Source organism: Acanthopagrus latus, chromosome 14 (assembly GCF_904848185.1).
Source record: "Acanthopagrus latus isolate v.2019 chromosome 14, fAcaLat1.1, whole genome shotgun sequence".
NCBI lineage: Eukaryota > Metazoa > Chordata > Actinopteri > Spariformes > Sparidae > Acanthopagrus > Acanthopagrus latus.
This window is the reverse complement of record NC_051052.1, coordinates 21032269-21049918: the sequence shown is the minus strand read 5'-3', so window position 1 is coordinate 21049918 and position 17650 is coordinate 21032269. Positions and strand designations below refer to the sequence as shown.

Here is a 17650-nt window from a genome sequence, read left to right as displayed (position 1 = left end):
GCACACAGTTAGCCCAGTTAGCCCACAGTTAGTCCACAGTTAGTCCACAGTTAGCCCAGTTAGCCCACAGTTAGTCCACAGTTAGCCCACAGTTAGTCCACAGTTAGCCCACAGTTAGCACACAGTTAGCCCACAATTAGCACACAGGTAGCCCACAGTTAGCCCAGTTAGCACACAGTTAGTCCACAGTTAGTCCACAGTTAGTCCACAGTTAGTCCACAGTTAGCACACAGGTAGCCCACAGTTAGTCCACAGTTAGTCCACAGTTAGCCCACAATTAGCCCACAGTTAGCCCACAGTTAGCCCAGTTAGCACACAGGTAGCACACAGTTAGTCCACAGTTAGTCCACAGTTAGCACACAGTTAGTCCCTGTTAGCGTCTCCTCTTGGAAAATAAGCAGCAGTTTCAGACAAAGAAGCTGTTTTTTCTGGGCCAAAACTCTTTAGCTGAATTCCTTTTTAAAAAAATTTTTGCTGCAGGTAGCAAACAGTTAGCTTCTGTTAGCTTAGCTCCAGAAACCAAAACAGACCAAACAGTTGGATCTGCAGTACTGTCACCTGTTTATCTTCAGGGTCATTTGGGTCGCTGCTAATTAACACAGTGTGGGTTTTTTGTATTTCCAGACATTAATTAACAGCTGAATGTGAGTTTTGGACGTTTTCTTGCTGCCAGTCTGAACAAACACTGGGTGTATGGGAGCTAATCAGACTGTAAAGTTTTTTCATCTGTTGTGTCTCAGGAGTTTTCCTTCAGTATTTTCATATTTCTGTCTCTTCTTGTCTCTCCACTGACTCCGGTGATGAAAGAGGAGGCAGATAAAGGACGGAGCTGAGGGAGGGAGGCAGCAGAGAGAGAGATGGATGGAGAGGGAGGAGGATGAAACACGCTCAGAGACAGAGAGAAGCAGCCGGTGTTTAAAACTCAACAGTTCCTCAGCAGCAGAGAAACACCGTCTCCTCCTCCTCCTCCTCCTCCTCCTGCTCCTCCTGCTCCGGTCCTCCTCTCCATGCCGGCGGAGGTCTCCGCGGGGCTGCCATGGCGAAGATGCGGGTGTCGTACGAGTACTCCGAGGCCGAGGACAAGAGCATCAGGCTGGGCTTGTTCCTGATCGCCTGCGGGATCCTCAGCCTCTTCATCCTGGGCTTCTGCTGGCTCAGCCCGACCCTGCAGAGCCTCCAGAGCAAGCCGGCCAACTGCACGGTGAGCCCGGACACACGAGCTCCGAGGAGCCGCCGCCGAGCGTCTGCTGCCGGAGCCTCTAACCCGGCTGCTGCTGCTGCTGCTGCTGGTGGAGGAGTTGTAGTTGGTGTAGTTATTGGAGGCTTGTTGGATCGAGTCTAAGTTGAAGCAGGAGCCAGTTTGTTCACTTTTATTGTGATTTTTTTAGTGTCGTGAAGTCTGAAGTTCTGAGTGTTTGTGTCTGTCAGCTGATGCACGTCGGTACTTTGAAATCCCTTTAATCCTGATTTATAAGAGTTGGAATCTGACTATTGTTGGTAAATATAGTGTCCTTAATGTTGTAAACAAGAGCAGCAGTATCAGTGTTGTGGTAGGAATATAAGTGCGCATTAGTATTTGGGACAAACCGATACGGATTTCTTTTAAATGTTTTAACACAAATAAAGAAATATCTCCATGTGTAACATTTGCCGAATTTACAAGAAGGCTCAAATAATGGAGAATTTATTGGAAACAGCGTTTATCAAAGTTTATAAACTTTCTCCTAACGCGACAACTCATTAATTTATTATTTTTCTTAATGGAGTCTGGTGGTTTTCTCCACGGGCAACAAAGAAGTAGCCTATATTGTTTACCTTTAACTTTATTTCTTAATTGTTTACATCGTCATCATTAATTGCTGTCTTCTTTAATAAACTGAGTGTAAATGAGATCCGATCACAAGTGGACAGCTCCACGTACATCTGTAAGTCTGTACGTCACATGTACAACAGACACGATGTTTTTTACACAATCAAAGAATAAACTTCATGTGGAACATTTGCCGAATTTACAAGAAGGCCCGAATATAAAATACCTCCTCATCAGTAATGTTTCATAATGTTTATAATGTATCCTTTTGCTCAATACTTAACAGAATTAAGCATTTTTTAAATGGAGTCTGGCGACTTTCTCCGAGGGCGACATAGTTGAATTTGTAAAATTTGACATGTGTGCTAATGTCCAAAGCAGTAGTTGTTGTAGTTGTAGTTGTTGTTGTTGTTGCCATAATATCATGTGTTAGTGACTATAGTTGCTGCTGATGAATAGAAATATTTCTGCTTTTATAAATATTAAGGTAAAACTTTTAAGTAATATTGGACCTTGTAAATGTATAAGAATTACCCAATATTAGGATTTGAATTAGTTTATTAAATTTATTAGTAGAAATAGTGATTTGAGTCCTGAAGCAATTATATATTTACAGATTGTTAATTCCAAACAATCAGGATGATTTATTAGTTTGTCAGTAGGAAATATTCTTTATCATCACAGTAAACTGAATCTGTGGTTTAAGAGATTTGAACACGTCACATTTATGATTTTGGACGATCTGATATAGGATGACATCATGTTATCTATCTACAAATGGCTGATTTCAAAATGAACCATAAATAGAGCTGGACCGATATGTCAGGTGGGTGATATCAGCCAATCACAGAGGCTGCTCACGTTTGGTTTCACCATCCGTCCTGAGAGATCCAACAGTTCACAGCTTAACATGTGTCTGAATGACCTCATAGGATCAGATCCCACTTCTCACTGGGACGAGAAAGAAATATCTAACATTTGCTGAATTAACAAGAAGGTCCAAATAATGCAGAATGAGTCAGAGACAGAGTTTCACAGAGTTTATAAAGTGTCTCCAACTCAACAACTCACTAAACTGACACATTTGTTAAGGGAGTCTGGGGACTTTCTCCACGGGGACAAAGAAGGAGTCTATATTGTTTCACTTCGTTATAAAGTTTGTTTTAACTGAACAACTCTCAAAATCACTAAATTTGTTAAGGGAGTCTGGTGATGTTGTGTCACTGGTTCAGTTTTTAAATCTCAAACTCCACTCTGTCATTCACTTTTCCTATTAAGGATGATCCAATATTAAGATTTCTATTAGTCTAATAGGATTGTTATTTGAGCTGAAACATGAATTATAACAGATGATTTATTGATGTATTTAAAGTTATTTAAGCGTTTCTCTGAACATATCGGTGGTTTGGTGTTACATTGGTTAATATCTTTCCTCTCCTATCGCATCCTGATACATGTCAATATTGAAAAATGACCCTCAGCTATTAAACAGTGTCGACATACTGTAGCCGTGTTGATGAGATTTCTGTGGCTCATGTTGATGAAATATGTTCTAATCTCATCTGGAAAGAGAGACGTGATAAATCAGGTCAGAGTCTGAACCAGCCGAGTCGTATCAGTGTCTCTGATGGACAGTGAAGATGATCAGAATGTCATCAGATCCGATCGGATCAGTCGCGTGAGCTGTCAGTCATCAGTCCAACTGTCACCGAGACCCGACGTGACTCTCAGTTTTATCATCTGACAGTCGTTTCTTTATTTTCCTGCTGGTTTTTAGACACGAGTGGCGTCACTTAACAGACGGCATGTCCGTTTGTTAAAGAGGCAGTTTGAGTAACATGCTAACCAGCTCTGTAGCTCAGAGGTGACAGTCTGATGACGTCACTAAACAACTCTTTAAATCACCTATTTTTTCAGCTAGCATGACACATTTTAAAGTCAACCTGTTGTGCTTTTTTTCAGGTTCTTCTGCAAGTTAAAAAGGTCAAAGAAGCTCCTCTTTCCCACAGAAAACACTGCTCCCGAACGCCCCGTCAATAGTCCCACAATGCAGTAGTTGTTAGCGATGCTGACTCAGGCGTGTGTGAGCCGACCAATCAGCGCAGACTGGGTGCTCAGGAGGGGGAGGGGCCTTAAAGAGACTGGAGCTGCTGTATGAGACAGCTGATGCTTTAAAGCATGTAAACCTGCTCAAGTAGTGACAAGAAATAAAGTGATGAATCTGAAAACGAGCAGAATATGTCATCTTTAAATCAACGGCTGATGTTTCTTTATACTTTAAAACAAAGTAAATACATTTTCCCTCCTCTCTCCTCAGTCGTCTCTTTTACCTACGTAGCAGAAAAAAAACAGGACCTTTTAGTTTTGATACAAATCTAAAAGTGTTGTTTTATTTCCTATCTTTTTTCTTTGTTCACTGTTGATACAAAGTGTGTTTGTCCACCTTCACGCTGCGTCACTTTCCACTGTGGATTATTAAAACTGCACAGTGTTTCGAAGCTGCTGGGAGTTTTTCCTGACATGACTTACGGCCGGCTGCAGCCTGCGCTCCCAGCTGTTCACTGCAGATGATGAATTCATACCGGCTTGATTTATTTGGCTGTTAGCTTATTGCTTCGTCCTGAAATAACGTTCGTGCATTACAGAGAGTGGAAGCCTTTTGTTTTTTTTCTGTCTTTAAATCTCAAACTGCGCTCCGTCATCCACTAATCCACAGCTTAATACCACATAAATCACAGTACTTGGACTTTATTGCAGTTCCCTGACCTCTTAAGGGATGAGGAAAGATCGGACTCTTATCAGATTTGTGTGGATTGATCGTGTATTCACCGTTTATTGATATTTATATTCATGCCTGCGGCTATTCGGTCTGTTAACAAGCAGGGAGAAGAAACGCAGTTTTGCTGATATTTGAAACCGAGCTCGTCGATTACACAGAGATGTCAGTTTTCCTGTGGAAGCTAATTAAGCTAACAGTCGCTCAGCGAGTTCACGGAACACATCTCCAGACAACTTGTGTTTTAAGATAACGTATTTTAACACTGAGCTATGTAAAATGGTTTAAATATGTCAAAATGATAATTGCAAGTTCAGCAATCAATCCATGCGAGTAGTGTTTTCTGGGTAAAAAGGAATACTAAATGTTTTGACCTGAGGTGCCTTGCTAATGGATGCTAAGCTAATAGTGGACAGTTGTTATTTGTGGGAAATCAAAAGTTTATCGACAAAAACTGCTTGCATGTTTTTCAAGAGCGTCTTTCAGGTGAAACACATAAATAAATGTTGTGGTTCTGTGTTGGTCCTGCAGGTGGTGTCGGTGCTGCGTCCAGAGGAGATGTTCGAGTGCGTGTTCACCTGCGGTACCGACTGTAAGGGCACGTCTCTGTATCCCTGCCTGCAGATCTTCGTCAACAACTCGGAGTCCAACTCTGTGGCGCTGCTGCACTTTGACGAGCAGCAGCTGGTCCTCAACCCAAAGGTACCACAACTTAATGAATTCTCCCGCCGTGACGGGTTTAACTCTTGAATCTGGCTCTTTGGTAACATCTAGTGGCAGATGTGAGAAACTACAACAACAAACCTTTTTCCTTAACACCTTTTATTTATGTATTTATACTTTTATACATCATGTTCTCACAGATTTAACCAAGCTGCTATCTTCTCCTGACCTTCCTAAACATTTTTTGTGTCAATGTCTAACAAACATCACCAGTCGTGGTGACGCATCAAAACATGAAATCAGGTGACGTAAAATGACTGAACGCAGTCAGTAATCGTCTGAGTTACATGTTGTTGTTGTTGTTGTTGTTGTTGAGCGTCAGTAGAGTTGCAGTCTGATTGGTTCTTGTGTTGCAGCTGCCTGAACTCAAGAGCTGAACAGAAATAGACGGAGAGCGAATCAGCGAGACACCATTAAGACTCTCAGTGTGCATGAAGGCACCATTAACAAACAGCTGACAGTAAACACATCACAGCTGACGCCGTGTGTGTGTGTGTGTGTGTGTGTGTGTGTGTGTGTGTGTGTGTGTGTGTGTGTGTGTGTGTGTGTGTGTGTGACGAGATAAGAAAAGAGGAGGTGATCCAGAACATCCAGCGACTAAGACTCTGAGAGGTTCTGGTCCAGATGGACCTCATGGATTATCTTTTATCGTCTCTGCTTCTTTTATTTGTTTTATGTGTAGAGGAGGCTGTTTGAGCAGCACGTTACTGGATGACATGTTTGTTTTGGTGTCCACATGTCGTGGAGGGAACTCCCCTCGTAGGAGAGGCTGCGATCAACAACAAACTGAAAACATCACGATTACAGTCGGGGTCCGTCTTTGGACATCTCCCTCTTCTTCAGTGCACGTCTGGGTCGTCGCTACAGCAACAGAGTAAATATAGAGGAGAGAGACGGCGCGTCATCGATGCCCCTCAGTCGCCATGGTGACAGCAACGGAGATGATGTGTAGAGACAGAAAGAGAGAGAGACGAGTCACGCTTCATTCAGAAATCCTTTAATGTCTAATAGAGAGCGAGAGGCTGAATATAAGGACAGATGTGTGACCTTTCTGTATGTTACTAATGATGGCGGAGAGGCTCCGCCCCCTTCATGCTCTGAATCTTAAGAATGAAAACATCGTTAACATGTTGAAGGACAGAGCTGGTTCTGTTGGTCCTGAGAGGAATATCTTAATGTCTACTGTTGCTGAATTAACAAGGAGGTCCAAATAATGCAGAATGAGTCAGAGACAGAGTTTCACAGAGTTTATAAAGTGTCTCCAACTCAACAACTCACTAAACTGACACATTTGTTAAGGGAGTCTGGGGACTTTCTCCACGGGGACAAAGAAGTCGCCTATATTGTTCCTGTTTAGTGTCTTTGTAACATGTGACATGTTTAGATCAATAACATGTTTCTTCTTTCATAAATGGAGTGTAAATGGTGAAATCAGTGTAAACAGTGTGTTCAAACAGCTGATCAGTGTTGGCAGGTAAGACTTTAGCACTTTAGACACAGAAGCAGACAGGCTGGTACAGACATGCTGCCACAAACTGACACTTTTTACAAGGAGACAAACAACTTCAGCTGAAAGATTTAATGCTGAATTTACAACAAGGACACAATGAGTCAGAATCTGTCAGAGACACAGTTTCACTACGTTACGAAGTTTGTTTTAACTCAACAACTCTTAAAATCACTACATTTGTTAATGGAGTCTGGTGATGTTGAGGAACCTGGTTCAGTGGTTGACAGATTAAGACCAACCTCTGAAATGCTCTGAATCATTTATTCTGAACGTGTTCTTTTGGTTTAATAATCTAATTAAAAATCTCATGCTCTGTCACCAGAATAATGAAAACATGTGGTTTTATGTAATCCAGTCAAACTTGTCATCTTCATGAGCTCTGTGACCTTTAACATTTACCTTATCAGACAGACTGTAATTGTGTCTAAAATGGCCGTCGTGCCTTCAGACCAGCTGACTGAGCGTCAGATGAAGGGAGTTGGATTAATTGGCGTTGTGTCTTTAGGGGGCGATTAGTTAATGGAGCCGCCTGCGGTCCAGATGACTGACGTGACATTAAGATCAACAGTAACACACCAACTGTGTTCAGACGAGCTGCTGTTAAAGGACCAGTCCGGCTAATAATAAGTAGTTTTGTCCATCTTAGGTCAGAAATAAACTCATGATATATACTGATGAATTAACGAGTGAGGACTGAAAACACAACAACAGTTTGGACGGATTTATTTAGAAGAGAAAACAAAGATAAACACTAAGATTATTTCCCAAACTGATCATCTTCTTAAACAGAATAAAATCAATCACAGTCCACAGATCTGTGCAGGCCGTGAATACAAATATGTAAACAAATCAACAACATAAATAAATATAAAAGGAAAATGAACAAATAGTAAATCAAGAGAATGTATCAATGTATGTAACATTACAAATTAACTAATGGCTACGTTCATGTTTTATATTTTTATTAAGGCATTTATTTATTTATTTAGCCACATAAATCCCTCGTACAAATGTATGTTATTAATATAAAAAAATATTTATTTAAAGAATCAAAACATAAATAAATTAATATAGTTTTAAACAGCTAGATGAATTAAAATAAGATAATGACAAATTAAATTAAGAATAATGAAATTAATTGAAAAGGGGCAATAAAATGAATAATAAAATGAATTATTTATAGAAACATTAAGAAGTAAAGAGGATTATTTAACTGCTGTCAGTCGGTGAGCTGCTGTTGTTTACAACATAAACAGATTTAAACAGAGTTTTAATGTCACATTAAGTATTTTGTGTTCTCATTTAAATCATATTTACAGGATGTTGTGCTACATGTCAACACACTGAACCTGCACCAGCGTTCATTCATTTTCCAGCTGTTTTTACAGATTTGTTTAATCTGAGTTCAGCTCATCGTTTCACATCAACAACATCGTGCAAGAACAAGTCAGAGGAAAAGTAAATAAAGATTAAATTCCTGCTTCATTCTGATTAAAACCCGAGACATAAAATATTTATCATGTTTATAGTAGAAACTACTCGGGCAGGAACACATTTCACTAAATCTTAATCTTAAAAGTCAGATAGCGTTTTAATAAAATACGTATTTACAGAATGTCTCTCCAGGGACGAGTCGAGCAGACGAGCCACATCGATACAGAGGAGACACACACACACACACACACACACACACACACACACACACACACACAGTAATACACACTCCTGAAGCTCCTCTGGTTTATTGAGGTCAGGAGATCATTTCATTTTTGTACGTACAAAAATCAGCTGTGGAGACGAGAGCAGAGAAAAATGTCTGGGAGGAAAAATAAATGGACCACCACCTTATAGTGTGTGTGTGTGTGTGTGTGTGTGTGTGTGTGTGTGTGTGTGTGTGTGTGTGTGTGTGTGTGTGTGTGTGCGTGCGTGTGCGTGTGTGATCCATCCAACTACCTCACACTCTGCTGGTCTCTAAACAAGAACAGATAAGCTGGTGTTTCTGATCAGATAACAACTCAAACCTGCTGCTTTAATTAAAGCTTTACAAACACATCGTGTGTGTGTGTGTGTGTGTGTGTGTGTGTGTGTGTGTGTGTGTGTGTGTGTGTGTGTGGGTGTGTGTGTGTGTGTGTGTGTTCGTGCACGCGCTACACAAATGAAGCACCTCGTTCGTTGGAATCAGTAGGTGTGAAAACAAATATCAGAGCGTCCGGCTGGACTTGTTCTCTGTTTTCTGTTTGTCTTTTGTCTCGTTTGGATCTCGAGGTGACATTAAAACTCCGACGTGAGTCACAGAAAAAGTTATTTGAAAACTGAGAGAACGTCGTGTCTTCTGTCACATGCTGGCTCTTTCATTCAGTCAACATCTCACGATTTTATGTCGACATAAATCTGATCTAAGTCAAACTGCAACATAATCAGAGGTATGATGCACAGACTCCTGGAGGAACTGTGTAAAAACAGTGATAAAGTGTATGGACCCTGGTGCAGCTGGTGAGCACTGAAGTGGCTCTTCATAAGTGTGATTGTAGATGAGATCACAATGTTTGTCACAGCTGCGGTGACGGAGGCCGGTCAGTGAACGAGGCGGCTGCTTTTGTTCCGTCTTCTTCTTTGTGGTTTATTCATACGTTTTGTTTTCAGCTGATGATCTCTATTTCTTCTTCTCTGTTTGTTTTTACAGCCATATGTTTCGTACGTGACCGCGGGAATAGTGCCAGGCTTTGAAAACCAGTTTAGTGTGGTGGTCAAACCGTGTGGTTACATCATCATGTGAGGCAACATTTTCCTGCTGATGAAGATGATAAAACAGCCCTCGTTTCACTGTCATAACTTCAGCCATTCAGTCCAGTGACGTGTCAAGAAAAGCTGCACGATTAAATATGAATTAAATATCTAAATCAAAGCAGAAGATCTGAGTCATGTCATACACAGAGAGCATGAATGTGTTAACAGAAATGTGGATACAGTCGAGCCAAAGAAGTTCAACTTCCTGCATGTAGAATAATCTGGATCGTTCACCAGCTTCTGCAAAGACTTTTCACATGTTATCAGACTGAATCAATCGAGTGCTGATAGTGAAACGAGTCATTTAGGGGTTGTGACTCCAAACAAAAAGTCATCTATCATTTCACAGCTGCTTCTTTCATAATGTGAGATTATGAGAAAATCCTCTCTGGGCCTCAGCGAGTCTCGTTGTCCTGTAACAGTTAGAAGAATCCTGAGCATTGAGCCTGCAGAAGAGACGATGACTTCACATCTCATCTCTGGACTCCAGGGAAGTTTTACAGAGTAAAAACCTCCATTAAGTCCGACAGTTTCACAGACGTCTCTTATAATGTTTGGAACATATTCAGGAAGTTTTATTTCAGTAAACTTGAAAGTGAAACATAAAAAAAAAAAAAATCACAATACGGGAAAATAGAAAGTGTTTTTCTCTGTGAGCCAGTTTTTCGGTTTATTGCTCTGAGCTCTTAATGTTCCCCTATCACACACACACACACACACACACACACACACACACACACACACACACACACACACAATACTAATGTAGCCGGCTCGACTTGGCAGACTCCATTAAACTAGAAATGGATTGAATGGTGTGTGTGTGTTTTACTTTACCAGCATGGGCACTATATTTTCCCAGAGTGCTTTTCTGCCTTCACCTAATGGTGTGTGTGTGTGTGTGTGTGTGTGTGTGTAGAGATACAACTTCAAAAACCAAAGCAGCTTTAGTTTTTTTGTCAAGACTTCAGCACTCAGGAAATATATTATGTGATGGACACACACACACACACACACACACACACACACACACACACACACACACACACACACACACACGGTTCATAATGAGGATTACTCTCTGTGTTTTACAGCTTTAGTTTCTGCTGCTTTTGTTGTTAAAGGCTGATTCTGGTTCATGTTGTTTGATTTTCAGAGATAAACTTCGTCTCTCTACTTTATTGAAAGTTTTATTAGTCATTTACATTTTGACTTTCTTCTCCCAGATGAACAGTGTCTGTTTTTTTATCACGTTGCATTGAATGCGTTGATATCTCACTGTTTCGTACCTTTTCATACTGCATTGTACTGTGTGGTATCACACCATTTTGTTTTGTATTATATATTATTTTACTGTCCCAGTTTAGATCGAACTGTTACGTATTGTAACAGCTGCTTTCTCATGTCGCGGTTTCAGTGGAACATGAAACAGAATGAGTGTGTGTCAGACGGAGGTGTGAGAGCCAGAAGTGATTATTGATCCCCAGGTGCTGATCAATAACCAGACTGTATGATGCAGGTTCATATCAGCCCCGTCCCTCCTTCAGTTCTGTCATCTAGACGTCCAATCAGCAGGAAATCATGTGTTTGAGCTGTAAAATGTTGATCTGAGCTGAGAGACGTGAACACAGTATGAGAGGAAGGAAGAGAGGAGATGGAGGCAGGTGGGTGGTTTCACTCAGCCAATTACTCGCCGAGTAATTTCCTCGTTTATGACTTAATTATGTTATAAATGTAAATGACAGGAACGGCGGGTAACCAGAGGGCAGCGCTGCGACAGCCCTCGCCTCCAACTCTCACCAAGCCTTTTATTATTAACAATGAACTCTGATCCCAACTAATTATTGAAAGAAAGCAAGAGGCAAAGTGTCCTCGGCGTGGAGACGTTTGGATCTCGTTAGTTTAGAAACACAGCGACAAAAAAACACAAGAAATGAGCAGGAAAGGTCAGCAGAGAGCTGTTCATTTATAAAGCATGTTGTACAGGAGGGAGGAGAAAATAATGTGATCACTGAGGAATGACGACAGCAAGAAGGGTGTGTGTGTGTGTGTGTGTGTGTGTGTGTGTGTGTGTGTGTGTGTGTGTGTGTGTGTGTGTGTGTGTGTGTGTGTGTGTGTGTGTGTGTGTGTGTGTGTGTGTGTGTGTGCTAACTTAAACTAATTAAGTGTAATGAGGCTTCAGGAGCTCCAGGATATCAGGGGGGCTGCCGGTGACTCCCTGCCCAGCCAGGAGCCTCGGTCTCCCCCCGCGTCACTCCTCTCTCTCTCCATTAAAACTGTTTTTGAAATAAGAATCTTCTGTGATGTTTTCCTGAAACAAGAAGTTTAAATTTCTTTCAATATTCTTCTCTGTAACCAGGACGAAGGAGCTGCTGTCTGTAACAGTGTAGAAACAAAAGTACCGTACAAGCTTTTGTAAGATGTATTTTAGTTCAAACTGTAGAATAAAATGGCTAAAATTATCAGCAGATTATTAAGTAAGAGCAGTTTTGATGTCAGACGTCCGCGTCTTGCTTTGCAGATATCCACTGACTTTTTCTCCCAGTGCTCAGAAGCTAATGTGCTAACAGTGTGAATACAAACACTCCCCTGGTTTTGTTGCTAGCTGCACAGCTAACTAAGCTAACAAGCTAGCAGGAGCTACAGTGACAGGTGTGTGAACAGTTCCTGTAACTTCCTGAGAAAACATTTCTCTGAACCATCATACATGTTTAATAAGCTTCTGTTGTGTCGGGGTCTTTTGTCCGTCGGCTCTTTGGTTGTTCTTCTGTTTTGTTTTCTTTTATGTCCATTTGTGGGTTTGTTGGGTTTGTTGTTTGGGCGGCTGTAGTTTCGTCCAGTAATCAGAAGGTTGCTGGTTTGATTCCACAGCTTCTTGGCTGCATGTGAAGAACCTTTGAGCAAAAGACAATGAACAATTACCAAAAGGATTCCCACGAGTCTCGGCCCAGAACAGACCACATCAGATCCAGGAATGTGTTCTCACTTTGGTCCCATTCACCAGGACTTAGTTTCTGTTTTAAAGAGAGAAAGATTCATGGTGATGAGGATCAGGCGTGTTCAGCTGGCTCTGGATCTGAGACCTGGTGAGCAGTTCTGAGAGGTTTAAGAGTCACAGTGATACACGGCTGTCAGGTTTGAATTGGATAAGACTTGTCAGGACTTGGCGGAGGTGTGCACTCTACTGAGGGTCATTCTCACATCTCAGGAGCGACATCATGGCCAGTAGCTCCAGTTAATGTATATTTTCAGACTCTTGAACACTTTGAATACAGGACTTTTGCTCATTTCATTTAAAAGGCAGTGACGTCCATTTTATCTTCAGCCCCGTCAGGACGCAGCTGATGTTGTCGCTCCTGCTCTCAGGTGGAGCTGAGCGACAAACACACCTGCTGAAATAAGCTCACACTGACCTGCCGATTAACCACTGTCCTGTTCACCCACCATCCAGAGCGTGAGACAGACAGACAGGCAGACAGGCAGACAGACAGGAAGACAGACAGGCTGACAGACAGACAGACAGACAGACAGACAGACAGACAGACAGACAGGCTGACAGACAGACAGGCTGACAGACAGGCTGACAGACAGACAGACAGGCAGACAGACAGACAGACAGACAGGCTGACAGACAGACAGACAGGCAGACAGACAGACAGACAGGCAGGCAGGCAGACAGACAGACAGACAGACAGACAGACAGACAGACAGACAGACAGGCTGACAGACAGGCTGACAGACAGGCTGACAGACAGACAGACAGACAGACAGGCAGACAGACTGATGTGGCCTCCTGGTAATCAGTTTATCTGTGTGCAGAGTCAGTCTGAGAGGCAGCAGCAGGTCACTGAAGACGAAACACACACGTCCTGATTTTCTGTTTAAATTCATTATGTGGTTTTATAACAACAACACTGATAATGTCAGCAGACAGTCTGGATGCTAAACATATTCATATTTGTATATTTTAGTATCAGGATTTATTCTCAGTCGGCCGTACATGTTAGCAGTTTCCTCTCTGTGTGAGAAGTCACTCCATCAGCAGCTGGAGAGTTTTTCTGTGCGTCGTGTTTTTCGCTCTGCTGCTTCTGAACTTCAGCAGGACGACGTTTGCTTCTTCTTTTCCCTCCACGACTGATCCAATCAGGACGAGCTGTGTTGGCGCTGTCAGCCTGTCAGGAAGTGATGGATGCTCTTTCGCTCAGTGTTAATTGTTTGTCTGTTGTCACATCTCGGGTGTTCTTCAGGCGTCTTTCAGCTGCAGGACTTTGGACGTCAGATGTCCAGAATGAGTTTATGAATCTGACCGTCGCTGTCGTGTTTATAGAATCTGTAAGATGAAACTATGACGGAGCAGAGACTGTGTTTCTATGGGTCAAACCCTTTAACACATAGTGAAACGTGTCTTTTTTATTTGTTATTCCCTCAGGTTATAATAACCTCTCACTGTTTGCAGCAATGTAGAATATTACAGTGGCACCTCTGGAACCACAATGACAACTCAGAAAAGAAAAGAAATATCAGAAAACATTTTCTGATAACACATTTCAGAAAGTGAAACATGCCGAGTTGTTCTGTTGTGTGACATGTTGTGTGACATGCTGGTGGGTTGATGCTTTTCTGCCACATGAAACATCAAAATCTGAAATGTAAATATCACAAACAAGGACACAGAAACAGTCCATGAATAAAGTACAAGGACAGAAATAAAAACATGACAGTAAGAATCATGTTGCTTTTCACTGGCTTGATTTCAGGCGTTTTAACAACAGAAGGACGTTAAAACTGAACATTAAAGCGGCTTCTTGTTGTCAGTGTGTCGCTGACAGACTTCATCCACACACGACTGATCTCAGTTAGACCGTCACTAAAACACACACGCACACACGTAATTGTAACTTCCTTTGGTTGGCATAGCAACCGCAATCATCCGGGAGGGCGACCCACTTATGATGTCACGGGGCGAGGCGCGTTTGATTGGCCTGGTTGATGAATGGCGTTGTGGGATGAATGGCTGCCGAGCTGAACGGGGCGGCGAGCTGACAATTACCTGAAACACACACACACACACACACACACACACACACACACACACACACACACACACACACACACACACACACACACGCACACACACACACACACTAAGCTGGTGAAACACAGATCCAGTGGAGGTCGGATCACCTGAACTCTTCAGACTCTCTCACAGCTGAGTGGAAATAAAACACATGAAGGTCGTGACATTCATCATGTAATCCACACGAGCAGGCAGCTGATGTGTGACGACAGACTCACACACACATTTTCTTTTAATCTAAATGTTACTCAAGTCGTAAAGAAGAAAAAGGAAAGAAGCAGAAAATTAGAATGAAAAAAAAAAGAAAAGTTTTTCTTACTTTACATTTTATATGTATTTAGTTACTTTCTGTAAAAACGATCCTAACAGTTAAACTTCAGTAAAAGTAAACTGTTAAAATACTTTGATAAAAGTTTGTTCATGTTATTAAGTTTGTGCTCGAGTCCTCAGGAGGAACCACTGGGCTCGGAGCTGACAGGAAGTCAGAAAATATGACATCCTTTTATTGATTTTGTATCAGATGACCCTCGATTGATCGGTGTGTGTGTGTGTGTGTGTGTGTGTGTGTGTGTGTGTGTGGTGATGCTCTCCTCTGGTGGAGACTTGTGTTGTTGTTGTTGTTGTTGTTGTTGTTGTCGTCCAATCTTCTCTGTATTTGTTCGTCTGTGTTGAGCTCAAACTCAGTTTAGTTTGCAGTCGCCATGACGCCCCCTCCTTCTGTACCAATCACACCATCGTCATGGCAACCAGCTGATCCACGGTAACCAGCCCGGCACCAATCAACCTCCTGCTACTTGACTGTGTGTGTGTGTGTGTGTGTGTGTGTGTGTGTGTGTGTGTGTGTGTGTGTGACCCCCTCTGAGCCAATCAGTATCAGGCTCTTCACCTTGTTTTGACCCTATTACATGGCAGCACCACCGAGTGTTTCAGCTGTGCTTTTATATGTGTGTGTGTAAATATATATATGTGTGTGTGTGTGTGTGTGTGTGTGTGTGTTTACTGTCACTCCGCGGTGAAGGCGATGGTGTTGAGCAGACTTCCAGACGACTTTCCTCTTTAAACTCACCGACTCCTTCAGTGTCTCTGGGCCACAGAGAGCAGACGGGCAGAGTGTCGATAAAGACTCACGTCATCTTTTATTGCCGAGCGTTGTGTTGATGGTGTCGATCTGTTTCTGTGTCTCTCAGTGTTCGTTTGTTCCTCCCTGTGAGAGAGACAACCAGAAGAACAAAGACCGAGTGCTGCGCTGGGAAGATTATTTCACCAAAGAGGTCAGCAGTCAGTCCTTCACCTGCTTCTTCAACCAGCAGAGGAGGTGAGAGACACACACACACACACACACACACACACACACACACACACACACACACACACACACACACACACACACACACACTGAGGTCTATTTCAAGGTGTGATGCAGATAAATTGGAATCAGAGGATGTGTGATGCTGTGAATTTCGCCTCCGTGATGGATCGTTGTTGCCACGGGAGATTGCAGATGGCCGCCGCAGCTTGAAGCATCACACCTGCCTTTGACCTTTGACCCCACAGAAGTGACACCTGACCTCAGGTCTTCAGATCTTGTATTTTTTTTAAGGATTATATTTAAGATTTAAGGATTAAAGGATTTAGGATTAAACAGTGAAACAGCTTGATATTTAATTTATCTGATTTGTGACCTGGACGTTATTTATTATGTTTGATTGACTCACACAGTCACTCGTAACCTTCTCTGTTCGTGAGCTGAAGCCTTGGAAGATTAACACACCGACAGCTTCAGGACTTCTCGCGGTCTCGACCTCCGATGATGATGAGCGACCTCGAGAGGAGCTGATGAGCCAAACCGACCGTCTGAGTCAGTACAGACATGATAAACAGAGGAAAGCGCGACATCATGGTGACTCAGTCTCAAACACAAAGAAGCTCATCATGTTTTCAATCAGGCCACAAAACCCGACGAGTCATTTTGGAAATCGTTGCAGGTCTGATTCATTTCTGTTGACTCAAGAACAAACCTGAAGTATCTGAGTTTTTTTCTTCTTTCAGCCTGAACGTGCATCAAAACAAATGCTGACATTAAATACAAACGAGGAAATTATGATGATTAAAGCACAAACTCCTGCCTCGTTTCCTCTGGAAGTTTTTATTCAGGTTACGTCTTCTTGTTAGCGGCTCGGATACTTTTTATGCTGCAACTAAAAATTGATGAGCTGCAGAAAAACCCAAAGATCTCCTTTAGCGTGTCAGCTTAATCCTCCTATTACTCACAGACGATGCTTACCTGTGACCTTGGCTGGTTTTATTTTTATCGCTGCACCAGAAGGATCAGAGAGGAAACTCTGCCTCGTAAATGAGCGTCCGCCGGGAGCTGGTCGGTGCTTCAGATAAGCTGTTCTTTGTGTTTTAGAGAGGAAGAACTGGAGCACTCAGAGGTTTGTTAAGGCGAGGGGAACACAGTCAGGCTCCTGCTGGACGGGCTGGTTCCAGAGCAGAGTTATTAGAGTTGTGTTAGCTTCTCTGGTGCTGTAGTAACTTTACAACTGACACAAGACAACAACAGTAATGAAGCCGTCTGTCTCAGCTGAAGTACGAGCACCACAATCTGTTACAGGAACGCAAGAAGTGTCTCATCAGTTCTCTTTGTATCATCTTAGACTGCAGGAAAAGGCCTCGAGACTCGTGCTGCAAAGTTTAAAAGTTTCTTACGAGGATTTAATCCCGTCCCTCCAAGGACTGCACCATTTTCACAAAAACCTTGAAGTCCCCTAAAAGAAACCTGCTCCACGTGCTCTGATCAGCTGGGCTGGAGGATGCTGAGGGGAAGGATACATGTGATGAACCCTTCCTGTGATTGTAGTCTTTTATTGTGAAAAATCAGCAAGAAGTGTTTCACTGATAATAAATTAGAAGCAGAAGTGACTTTAGATAATAAAGAATGAAATAAGCTGTAAATTCACTTCTCCT

At 42.3% G+C, this 17650-nt stretch overlaps 1 protein-coding gene and 1 long non-coding RNA gene across 4 annotated transcripts in view; one reads left to right on the top strand and one right to left on the bottom strand.

Annotated features, from left to right (window-relative positions):
* Positions 1–347: 347 nt before the first annotated feature.
* LOC119032528 (calcium-activated potassium channel subunit beta-4-like) overlaps positions 348–17650 on the top strand; it is a 22054-nt gene continuing 4751 nt past the window's right edge. The window contains exons 1-4 of one of the 2 annotated variants that reach the window (XM_037121845.1): positions 348–603; positions 808–1201; positions 5118–5288; positions 15871–15998. In XM_037121845.1, coding sequence (XP_036977740.1) covers positions 1037–1201; positions 5118–5288; positions 15871–15998 — 464 coding nt within the window. In that variant the 5' untranslated portion in view covers positions 348–603; positions 808–1036. Of the gene's footprint in view, positions 645–807; positions 1202–5117; positions 5289–15870; positions 15999–17650 lie in introns of both variants that reach the window. The other variant, XM_037121844.1, reaches the window with a different exon arrangement.
* Positions 13315–17650, bottom strand: part of LOC119032557 — a 10114-nt gene continuing 5778 nt past the window's right edge. Inside the window, exons 1-4 of one of the 2 annotated variants that reach the window (XR_005078940.1) lie at positions 16968–17643; positions 16399–16537; positions 15684–15887; positions 13315–14656 (exon numbers count right to left, since the gene is read on the bottom strand). This is a non-coding gene — a long non-coding RNA (uncharacterized LOC119032557). Of the gene's footprint in view, positions 14657–15683; positions 15888–16398; positions 16538–16967; positions 17644–17650 lie in introns of those variants that run through there. The other variant, XR_005078941.1, reaches the window with a different exon arrangement.